The 12621-nt window shown below is 36.1% G+C and overlaps 1 protein-coding gene across 5 annotated transcripts in view; it reads right to left on the bottom strand.

Annotated features, from left to right (window-relative positions):
- Nucleotides 1–12621, bottom strand: part of RALGAPA1 (Ral GTPase activating protein catalytic subunit alpha 1) — a 136647-nt gene that overhangs the window by 28120 nt on the left and 95906 nt on the right. For all 5 annotated transcript variants that reach the window (XM_059819665.1, XM_059819664.1, XM_059819668.1 and 2 more), the window contains 2 exons: nucleotides 4563–4721; nucleotides 2508–2635 (listed from right to left, as the gene is read on the bottom strand). In XM_059819665.1, the coding sequence (XP_059675648.1) occupies nucleotides 2508–2635; nucleotides 4563–4721 (287 nt within the window). The remainder of the gene's footprint in view (nucleotides 1–2507; nucleotides 2636–4562; nucleotides 4722–12621) is intronic.

The following is a 12621-nucleotide window of genomic DNA, read 5'->3' as shown; positions in this document are numbered from 1 at the left end:
CATACCATCACCAACTCCACACTGAGTCAAAAGGTGCCCACCAAGCATTACACTGCACAGTGAAATAAACCACACACCTGCAGGCAGAGAAACATCCCTACACTGATGCTGGCTTTGAAATTAAGAGAGCTAATACATAAGTGTAGGGCTTGAAATGTGTTCTGTTTGACAGAAGTCTCAAGTATTCTTGTTCCCTCAAGATCCACATTAAACTGAATTTCTACTAACCATCATCAAAATTCCTAATAAACTAACACTGCCCCAGTAAATTAGATACTCATAAGTAAGCAAACAAAAATTAATTTCGAGCAGATCACTTCAGAATTCTCTTTCACTGACACTGTTATGGTCCTGGAAATGTGGGAAGCCTTGATTATCAGCTTCACTTTTCCAGTTGGGTCTGTGCTTTTGGTGTACCTTCTGAAAACAGCTTTTCTGTTCCTTTTTTTCCCCCCTCTTCGAACATGTTGTTTTCACCACTCTGAGTCCTCTTCTTCTTTGCTCCAGCAACACTCCAACACAAGGAAAGACCACCTTGATCAATGATTCCTGTCCTCCACAAGAGACATTAAGTCTGGTGGGGTCTCCAGAAAAGCTATTTAACTGCAGACCATAAAATACTCCTGCCCTGACACCCTTCAGTGAACAACAAACTTAGAAGCCAGTAGTGAACTGCTACAGCCATAGCTAAAATATGCCAGAGGAAAAAAGCAGGATATACTAAAAGACAATCCTTGACACCTTCAATTCCCCACTATTGCAGGAACATAATTAGATTCCATTTTCAAATATTCCTAGTTAACAGACCATGTCCATGTTACAGGAAATGCCCACCAGTTTTTGCCATTCTTGTGTGAAGGAAATTCCTTCTTGACCTCAAATCTGGCCATGGGTTGAACACCAAGAGCATGTCCATGACGTTTTTAATCAAGAGTTTTTTAAACCACTGAGAGCTAAGCCAAACTTTGAAGTTTAACATTTGTTTTGCTGTTCTCCACTGACACAAACTGACTCCACCATAGCCTAATTCAAGCCAGGGAAGTGTGTAGAGTTTTTGCTAATTTCATGCCAAGCAACCAGCTTTTAAAGAACTGCCCACAGCCTCATTTTAATTTTTAAAGTGCTATACAAAGCACTGAATATACTCCAAGCCAGGTGGAAAAAGAATTCCACCAAGTACTTAACAAAGCTGCTCTTTAACTTCACTGCCCAGTCAACTGGTGCTTCATAAGCTTACCAAGTGATGATATGAAACCCACCAACCAATACTATCTAATATTAAATATACGTAATGCTTTCCAGTTATCATGCTAACCATATTAGGAGACAAACATCAACATTTTAATGGAGGCCACATTATGTCATAAATGACATACAGTGCTTTGATGCATATAAAAAGTACAGTTTGGAGAACTGAATTAAAAGTGAACATGCAATACACATCTCTTAGGAACTGGCCAATTCCTAGACATTGAGCTGGCAAGCTATGTCCAAGTAATTTATTACAACTTCCATATTCTGTAAAGAAGTTTAAACATACAAGTTGGTGGGGGTTTTTTGGTACTGAAAGTTTGCTATTTCAAAGTAAATTGTTTTCCAATTGCTCATCACTATACATCAATATAATGCTATAAACCATCACTTTTCATAGTATAATGATGATAATACATTTTAAATTCTTTGATTAAGCCACTTGAGTAATGACAAAAAGATCGGACCTTTCCAAACATAAAAATACAATGAATCAACATCTGTCATCTACAGAAATGGCACAAACGTCATTTAATGTGATCACATCGAACACCATCCATCATTCATCTGTAAATCCACTTCATCATATCTAATCCAAAACTCTGAGTATTAACAGTCAGCCTTAGAAAAAACAGAGTATTTCAGCAACAATCTACCACATGACAAATACAAATACCTACAGCTTGGGTGCAAATTAAGCTCAGAATTTCTTTTAGATCAAAATTTAAACTTACCTTTCAACCTATGAAAACAACTTCGCATTCTGAGCTGAATAACAAAATCTGTATGGCAAAAATGTAACAAATTTCTCATCTTGAAGGAAAACAGCATTCATATCCCTCTTGGAACTAGAAAACAAAACTAAGTCACGCTAATACTGGATAAATACTAAATATCTTTAAGGACAGAAAGATTATTAACACCATGACATTGTTATTTTAGAAAGTCTATTTTAATGACCTTTTTGTGAGTAATTTTGTTTAACAAGACGTGGTAAGTATATGTTATAAAATATTAGAAACAGGTGATTTTTCAGCACTGCATCTATTCTTCACTTAACTGAAAAAAGCTGGTCTTCGTCTGAATTCTCTTCTATGGGTTTAAGTTTCTTAAAGGCACCATCGCCATAAAAAATTGAAAATATTTTCCCTATGTTAATCTGACAAAGATGTAAGATGACAGAAAACATGAAGATCATATCTGTAGAACTGTAAGGGAATGTATATGCCTTGGAAACCTTTTGAGTGAAAGGATACAAGTTTTGGTATAATGGGATTAATGATTTCAATGCACGGCTTGCATTTATAGCTGTTGCACGAACCATAATAGGAAGAATTTTTCCATTCACAATAGCACCATCAAAGAGTGGACCAAAAAATGGAACCTGAATAAAAAATTAAGAAATTCAACATAAAGCAAGATCTTAGCTATAACAATTAGCAATCAACATTAACAATAGAGCATTCAAATATATAATTTTTTTTCTCCTCATTGCTAGATAATCAGACCAGTTATTGTGCTCCATGACAGACCTTTTCTCTTGTGGAAATATACAGTCATATAACTGCTTGATATCCTTGGTAACAGATAACACAGCATTTGAAGAAAATTAAGCAACCATTTGATCACTATGTCTCATCAAAGCTTATTTCCAACATTTGCTGCCAAAATCCTAGAACAGTCATGCATATGATGTTTATGAGGTTGAAAGGCTAGATGACAATATTGTAGGTGGTAGTAAGCAAAAGGAATAATTACTCAAATTTCAAAATAATACTTATCATAGCTTTAGGCATAACATGTCCATAAGGACCAACTCAATGTGCAACTGTCATACAATTACTGGTGTACCAACCCTCACCTTTCATCTTCTTTTCTTCTTCTATCTGTTCTTTTTCCTTCCTATGGTATCTATACAAATAGATTGTAAGTTCTTTATAGGACAAATCTGTGGTGAAAATCTGGCCTCTTTGGACCCTAAGTGTAAAGCCTTATTTGTGAGATCAGTAGAAAACCTTGATGTTTAGTATAGGTAGCGCCCAAAAGGTTTACAGAACAGATGGATCTTATGCTTTGGCATTACATTTTTCTCTAATAAATCATCATTTTGCAATTTAAAACAATAAATTAAAATTCTATTAAGTATCTTAACTTCCTGTATGTGTGAATAAAGTTCTGAAGCTGCTAGCATAAAGCATGTGAAGAAGAGCAAAGTCTGTGCATCAGGTCAGCAAAGGGAGCAGAGTGTACACTAAATATTCTTCCTGCTAAGATGAAACCAATGCTGCAAAAGAATTTTAGATCCCTGTATTATTTTTGCCATCAGTCATTTAATGTAGTTTTGAGAACACTGAAATCTGATGGAAAGCACTTCTTTCTTTCACAAACAAGGACTTCTTGTTGGAGTAACAATAATCCCTGCTCTCATCAGTTTTCTTCCTCCTTCTTAACCTGCACATCCCCAAAAATGCAACTCTTTGTACTTAAAGTAGTAAGAGAAATAATGTACTTATTAATTAAAAACATAAGTAACGCAGCAATAACAAGACCATGTATTGGGTATGATTTCATGCCTATCATCAGATAGAGGCAGTCATCATATAGAGGGAATCCTATTTCTGTCATGCCTCATTTATTAATATCAGTGCTTCTAGAAAGAATTTTAATATTTCAAGTATAGAAATTCATGGCAAGTGACACCACACACAGAAATTATGCAGTACAAACACTCACGACTACTTCTACTCAGTCAGTGTTCACTACCCTAAACTACTGTTTTAAGAACAGGCCCAGCACAGACATTTGAAGAACAGTCATTAGAAAGCATGTAAGTTCATATGCCTAAGAGTTCAATGGTCTTGCTTTGCTGAATTAATCTCCAAATTCTTGTGTGGAGACAAGGAGAAAGTGAAAACTAGCTTTGAGAAGAAAGGGGAGTAAGACAAGGATGGAGAAAGCTGGAGCAGGGTATTATTTAACTCCCACAGTAACGTATCAAATTTGATAAAAACGTTTGCCAAGTTTATCTTAATATTTAAATGATTATGCAGAAAATTCTAGCTTTGTTTCCAGTTTATAATGTCAGCAGATATACTTGACAGGATCAGGCCTTTGCAATTTCAGTTACTGATTTTACTATGCATTGTACTCACTGAGTTCTTCCTCTTCCTCCTACCACCGCTGCAATTGTCGATGTTAAAAGACACATCACCTTGGATCAATCAATCTATTACACCAAAACCTCAGATTCAAAACACAACTCAGTTCATATTAAATTCACGAAGGAAACACAAAAGGAAAAAAACCCTTACCTCAGGCTTTTTCATGATCTGGATACTGAACATATGGTTTTTCATGGGATAGATAACTATAAGAACATCACCAAATTCTGTTGGAATTATTCCTCTTCTATAATCTCGAGTATGCTCTGACCAGACAATGTGCACTTCATCATTTCCTAAATGTCTTAGCTAGAAAAGCAGGGATAAAAACCCATCAGTTTAAATATATTCTATAGCCATACAGCTATACTAAATGCTCATATTTCAAAAGGACAAACCTACTAAAAAGAAATAAAGAAAAATGAATAAAATAACCAAATTACACTATAGTTCTCTACAATTTCAATGACAGTTTTAGTTTACAGTATTGGTTTGTGCTATACAGCTTTATACATTGGTGCCAATGTCTATTTAAATTAACAGATATGTCAATATCAGTTCTCTACTGAAAATTAAGATTTTGTTTGTATTATCTCAAGAATGCAGAGTGATTCAATCTGCTTTACTAAAATGCTTTCAAGATTGCCATCATCGACAGGCAGCAAATTACTAAATTCTATATGAATTTTTAAAGGGTATGAATGAACACCTGTTTAAAAGCTATGTATCTGAGCAGTCTTTAACCTCATCATTCCAGCCAAATTCCAAACTGACTACTACAAACAAAAAGCTTTTAAAGGAGAACAGCTACTGAATTTTCCATAGCCCCTAGATTAACTGAACTAAATGCTCATTTCCCATGAAACCTGTATACCTTTGAAAAATAATTCATCCCACCCCCAAAAAACCCCAAATGGCTCTTGATTTGGCTCAGAATGGCCAAATGGGTTCCTCAAAATTCATGTTGTATTCTCAGTTGTAGTCATATAACCAGATTAAGGAAAATCTTGACCACTTCGGAATTACCTGCACTGAAGCTCCAAAATGCCCCTTCTGCTAAACATTACCATCTGATAAACAAATGTTAATATCATGGAGAGACGCTTTACGTATACTGATCAAATACATTCAGATTATTAAATGTGAGTTTCTTTCCAGTAAGGACTATTTCTGAAAATTCAAGCTGGAATCTCATTTTTTCCTCATTTCCATTTTTGGTGATTTGTGCATCACCAGTTATAGCTGACAATTGTCTTCTCCCACAGTTTACAGCTTGTTTGCACAGCTTTAGGTAGGTAGAATTTGTCAAACAATTGCCTTGATGTTATTCAAAGAACAGCACTGTGAACTGCTGTTAACAAGTAACATCCAGATACTAATCCGAGCACTTACAAGAAGTTACTTGTATATAAAAAGGCAACAATTTTCTGTTTTCATTTTCAGAACACAACTGCACTTTAAATAAAAGCAAAACATATACAGAGTCATCAGAGAAATTTCACTGCAAGTATTCACTTGCTTGTATTACAAAACCTCCGGGAATGCTACCTTCGTCTTATCTGAAGGCTTATACCGGTTGTCAGCAGCAGACTTAAAAAAAAAAAAAAAAAAAAAAAAAGCCGCCGCCTCTGCTCTTCTCTGCTGGTTTTCCATTGTAGCAGACCAAAAAACAGGGTTGCATTTCTACAAGAAAAGGATTTTCTTCAGTGTTGGACTGGGCAAAGGACAGATGGCATCAATACCCTACATTTTGTCTGATGCTCAACAAGTCATTTGCCTTGCCTGGACCAGATCATACATACATCTAACCTACAATGACTACAGTTCCTTTGAAGCAAGCTGTTCTTGCCTCTTTTGTAAATGGCTGAATTACTTTAAACAACACTTAGTTAGGGATGCTCTTGTGCCAACTGTAAACCCAGGCCAACAAAAGAATTGGTTATAACAACATTCACTATGCTGAGTTTTATTTGACTAGATTAGAACAAAACCAGGCAGCAACCTGAATGACTGGTGTGCAACATGCAAACACCAGCTGCAGAAACCTTGGATGACACTTAGCAGTGATGAACACTGTAAAAGACAACTGTGGAATTGTTCTGAGGGCCTGAACTTCTCCTACCTTCCTAGGTGAAGTGATAGTCAAACTATCTGTTGAAATATGACAATGAGAGAAGGGTATAAGGAACTGATGGGTCCGCACTTAGAAGAAAGCGAAATGCTCACAGGAAGGATGAGGCTGCCTAACTAAAGAGAAAGCAAGAGGCAAATCAGTTTAGATATGAAATCTTGTAGAACGTGAAAAAACTGCATGATCCTAGATTGAGCGATGGCCATCTGGTGCACTGACTGAACTGAACTCATTGAACTGACTGCCGAAAAGCAGAACTAGGACCGATACACCCATCACTGAATTGCACCATTCCTAATTCAGCAATATTGAACTATTTACTAGAAGAATTAGCCCTCCTTTACTTACCATCTTTGGACACAATGACAACGAACTCATACACTGTTAGAAACAAGGGACAGTGTACATACCAAATAAATGGCCTTGAAATCCAAAACATACAGAGAGTGTCCGTAGTGCAGTTTCTTCAGGACATCGCTGCCTCTGAATTTCATTATCAAAGGTTGCCCCTGTGTACCTGTTACTGATACCTGCAGCTAATCAGAAAGGATATCAGTTCTTGCACTTCTGTGAAAGCTACCCAGACAGAGTATGGCTACTGATGCATGTGTTCACATCAGACTGACACAGATTTTGGTGCGATAGAAGTGTATTGTGTGGTTATTTCCGAAGGAGGACTACTGACAAGAGGCACATATTTCTGGATGCCAAGTGTACTGAAGCCTGTAGTGACTTTTTTCTCCTATTTTAAAGTTTGCATTATACCCCCATAGAGGTGTGAGTACACATTCCAGGCCAAAAGCACTAACCACTTCAGAGGAAAAGGAAAATGAATCAGATTACTCCAATGAGTTCCAAGTCCTGTCACGTGTGTTTCACCTCATGATTACTACCAAGAACGATTTGACAAAGATCCAATTTGAGTAAAGTGTAGAATGGCATCTCTGTGACATATAATGGATTGAGAGTCAAAATCAGATTGTGCAAGTAGGTGGATGATGGTATAAACCATGAATGGTGGTTTATAACAAGGATCAAAGTACTCAAGATCAAAACTATGATCAATGCCTTGTTTCCATTATAGGAGGTAGAAGACTGACTGATTGGGTGTTGCTGATTTCATCTTTATGTCTGGTGAATAATTAAGTTCTGGATAAGTCATTCTGTTCCTTTTTCAAGAGTAGATCAGAAGCAGCTCTGACACTAACATAGTGCTCCTTATTGCTTCTTTCAGATGTCCCCACCATGATCAGCAAGCAAAGCTTATGAGAAAGCTTGAATGGTGGTAACTTGACTCATCAAAAACACTTGATTCATGGAAGAGATCCAATACCTGAAATTGTCTAGAAAACCTTTCCAAGGTTTGCTAGGTTTTGCATAAACTTTTTAGAAAGAAGAATTTCAGTTCTTCTTCTTCATTTTTCAGTTTCCTATTGCAGGACCTTGAAATTGAGCAGTGCTCCATGACAAAGCTCTCCTGCAAGCACAGCAAACATTTGGAGAATCCATCATTCACTGTAATTATTATACCACAGGAAAGCCAAAGCCTGACCTCTTTCAACTTTAAAGTGGATTCGTTATGTCTTTGTATTGAATTGGAAGCATCCCAGAATTCAGTGTCCTGGACACAAGTGGTGCGAAGATACTGAGCTACAACCACCTTTGCTCATTGAAACCTAAAGGACAGACAGCAACATGGTTTCCCAAGAAGGTGGTGTGGTCCCAGTGTTATCTAACAGAATCAGATCTGGTGCACACAGAATGTACAGGTACTAAGACTGAAATCTGTGTCAATGGTTACTCAAAACTCACCACCAGTTGTGTAAGCCTCTACATCTTCACATTCATTTCCTGACCTTGTCTTCCTAAATTTACAACTTTGTATGTGCATAAATCATAGTAAGCAAAACAAAGTGCAAATCCTTATTACAGACGCAAGGCACAGCAATAACATAAATAATAAAATTCTCTAAAATAATATTATACTTCAAGTAACCAGTAATACACTATAGCTGAAACACCTGGAACTATAGGTTACACACCAATATTCTAAAATGCTAACTACTGCATAAATGCAGATGAAACTGCTCTAGAGAGTTTACTATCTAAGCATAAGCCAAGACACAAAATGGAGATGGACAAATGCAAAGAAACTGTAAAAAGGCATTAAAGATTAGAAAAATGTCTTTTATAGCAGCATTCTTCAAGAATGAAAGTGTCAAGGCCAGAGAAAGGAAGGTTCAGCAATCAAAACAACAGTTTAGGATATAGTGGATAAATTTTAACTCTGTGTATGGAAGGGCTATGTTGCAAGAATTGTTACATAGAAAAAAGAACAGAGTCTTAAGCACAGACTGAATGTAAGAATCCAGAAAATGGACAAAATTTAAGATGATTTCAGGCTATGGGCACAAGTGACAGGCACAATGGTCATGTTATCCGTGGTAATCCAGAAAGGTGGCAATAAGAAAGAGATGAAGAACTCTGTTTTAGCCATTTTGAACCTGAGCTGTCGGGAAGATAGCCCTGAGGAGATGTCAGAGACAAACAGATTTTTTTAGGCTGGCTTTGAAACTCTACTCCATTAAAACAAATATATAAAAATGACCAACTGTTAGGTTACCTGAAATTTCAAATTTAACTCAAAATACTTTAAAATATTCTTACTCTATAGCCATCATCATGTGTCAGCTCTCCTAATACATTTATGTTAACTGAATACAAAAGAAACGTGAAATAAATATAACCAGGAGGGATGATCAAATCTAATTTTGATACATTAGTGTCATATGCTGTACATGTTACAATAGCAGCCAGACTTAATACTAAGCTGCAGGCTATACTGAAATTTCCAAATGGCAGATTGTTCTAAGTGATACCAAGTATAATTGAAGTAATAAACGATAGTAAAAGCAAAGCACACTGTCAGGAAGAATTTAAGTATTTACTTTTTAAAATTAAATGAGTTAGGTTTGGAAAGGCAAGACAAGTGAAATAATGCAGGGCTCAATTTACAGAAAATTCCTTTTATTTATCTGTTGCATTAACCCTTGAACTCTTGCCAAAATTACTGTAATTTCTAATACTCACTTACCTAAAGGAGGGAGAAAAAAGGCTATTATATTTTCTTATGATACAACAGCTAGCCCCAACTTTTTTCTTCTTCAAAAATGAAAGTGTTCATTATAAAAAGAACAGAAGGAGCAGAAACATCTGAAGTAATGGCTTAATGCAGCTACTTTTGCCCATTAAATGTAAGCAGTGCTGCTGTCTACAGCATATGTACCCTCTAGTTGAATTTTTCACAAAACTTTGTTTCAACAGCTATGGAGTGTTTGTTTGTTTTTTTTTAAAGCAACATGTGTACTTAATTGTAACTCCAAAAAAACCTGTACTAATAATTTACATCTATAAACCTTCAAGTTCCCAATACATGTTAATTCCACAAAAAAATCCCTAGCTATAACTACTGGGAGCTATAAATCTTTTATGTGGTTAGGACAATGTCACACATAACCTAGAATCATGTAATATACCCAAAGCCCAAGATGAATTAGTATTCCAATCATCAGCAATATTACTACTTTTTATTTAGGTATCCTGTGTATAATATTCTCACCTACAATGCCTTCACTCCTTTATCAGGCTAAGGAAGGAGGAGCTAGACAGGTGATAAGCTGCAGAGGCACATACATGAGCTTTCCCACTCTGTGAACTAAGAGTCTTCACAGTTTCATTTAATCCTGATATTTTCTTTGCAAGTTTGTTCTTGTAAGGGTAGTGTAAGTATTTTTTACTCTAACTTTTAATTCTAAGAGAAACAAAATGGATTGCATTATCAGCATTAAAACTTTAATTTACTATTTGCAAATTAAATACCTGTTTTATATATGCATTTCAATGTTAAGTTCTTTTACATACTCAGATTTTCATCTGTTCTCCCTGAATTCGTGACTTTTCTGCTCTTGTTCATGTCTTCAGAAAGAAATGCTTCAGAAGTATCCACGACACTTAGAAGTTTTATTTACTACTCTGTAAGACTGATGGAAAATAAGTTTAAAATTGGCTTAGACTCTGAAACAGCAGAATCATGATTTTGTAGTGGCTGGACTGGCAGGAAGAAGTTTTGTTTTAATTTAATTTAATTTCCATTTATAAGATGAACCTATCATGCACCTCTGGGCACATTTACAATATTAAAAACAGCAGCAGTTCTAAGCCAACTACCGCAAGTTTGCTTGGTTTTCTCCCATTGAATGAAATAGACAAAGAAAGGACATGAAAGACCCGTAGAGAAGCTCAAACCTCAAGTTTCTCTGGAGGTCATGAACAGTACATACACTCAGAACAATTACAATTGTTAGCACACACATGGCTCTCAAATGATTTTGAGGTCCCCTATACTGTATGTGAGCTGGACAGCATCTCATAAAACACATTCCTTTTGCTGATGTGTTCAGTCTAAGTATGAGTAGTTGCAGAACTAGTAAAAGAATTAAGCCTGTTTTCCTACTCGTGTCTCCTGATACCACTTGCTGGTTTCTCAAAGTCGCAAACTTCAGTTGATGCTTTTCTCAAGTTTGGGATGACTTCCATAGCATGTCTCTCTGGTGCTGATTCCTGGATGTCTAATGTTTCTTCCCATGCTGTCTTTACCTGCTGAGTAGGAGCGCTAAAAGTCTCTCTAACTCTGTCTCCTTTACTGAGACTATCTTCATTAAACATACGTGAAATTTACACCTTTAAAACATGGCTCCATTAAATTTGATTGAAATGGGCCTAAAGGTGTTAGGGAAGGGAGAAGAGACATAAAGGCAGGCTCACAAGCCTCCATTCATGGGGAAACTGGGCTTAAAAAGAGTAACAAAACCCACACACTGAGGAAGAACAGGAAAGAAAGTCAGACAGAAATAAAGTAGCTTGACTGAACAGCCCATCAGTAGCTGAGCTACAAATACAATCCAAATCTTTTGATACACTCTACATATCCATACAGACCTCAAATATTCCTAATTACTGATGAGTGAGATTGTGGGTAAAGGAGGAGAGAAACAGGCCTGGGGCAAGCTGGAGTTGTTAAGAAGTCCAGCTGACACCATTTTCTCAAGCTAAATCACAGGAAGCCTGGACCAGCACTGAACCTTGCCTGGCAAGAACAGCTACACATACATTCAGGGTGCTCCTGGAAACAGACATGAGATCCTGCCCGTGTGTTCTGCTGAAGTCCACAGCATTTGCAAATTATTCATTATTAATTAATTTTCACTGTGACCCATCTTCCCCCTTGTCAACAATTTTTAATGCTCTAATTCAAACGGATTATAAACAAACATTATAAGGACCATTACAAACTGTTTTATAAAACCAAGTTTCTGTTTAAAAAATAGAGAAGCCAGTCAACTTAGAAAAATATATATACACACATTGTTCTATACTAGAACAATAGCAACAATCTTATTTTAAAATTGTGGTTTATTGCTATTAAACCACTTCTAGAAATCATTTAACAACCTAAGTATTACCATGGCTCTACTTCAGGAAATAAAGAACAGAAAGGTCCCAGCACCATAGGCATACAAGAAAAAACATTTTTTAATTAAAAAAAAACAAACACAAAAACACCACCAACAAACCAACCTAAGATACAACAGTGAGAAGTTAGAACTCATAGTCAGTCTATAATAGTAACAATAACATTTTTTTCTTCAAGTTGAACACAAAGAACAAAAAAGTCATTAATAATTGAAGCTTGCCAGAGGCATGGCTATTTCTCTCTTTACTAACTGTCTACTGTCTAATTTAATTACAAGTATTAAACTCCATGCTGAGGTCAACCAGCTTCAGTTCCTCCAATATTACACTTCAACCAGTGCTCATTAACGTGTCTACTGAATGGATTAGCACATCTGAAGATGTATGTACGCAGGACGGGGGACAGTCTAATGATAGCCAATTGTTCATTTATAATAGGACACATGTTCGAGACTGTAACTTATTATCACTAATATGGAATTTATTAAATTTCAAAGAAAAAAATACCAATACAGAAAACCATTTTTTTCTTAATGTGGCTATGAG

The sequence above is a fragment of the Gavia stellata genome, chromosome 7, assembly GCF_030936135.1.
Source record: "Gavia stellata isolate bGavSte3 chromosome 7, bGavSte3.hap2, whole genome shotgun sequence".
Classification (NCBI taxonomy): Eukaryota; Metazoa; Chordata; class Aves; order Gaviiformes; family Gaviidae; genus Gavia; species Gavia stellata.
Note: the sequence above shows the minus strand (reverse complement) of the source record. Positions and strands in the feature narration are given on the sequence as shown.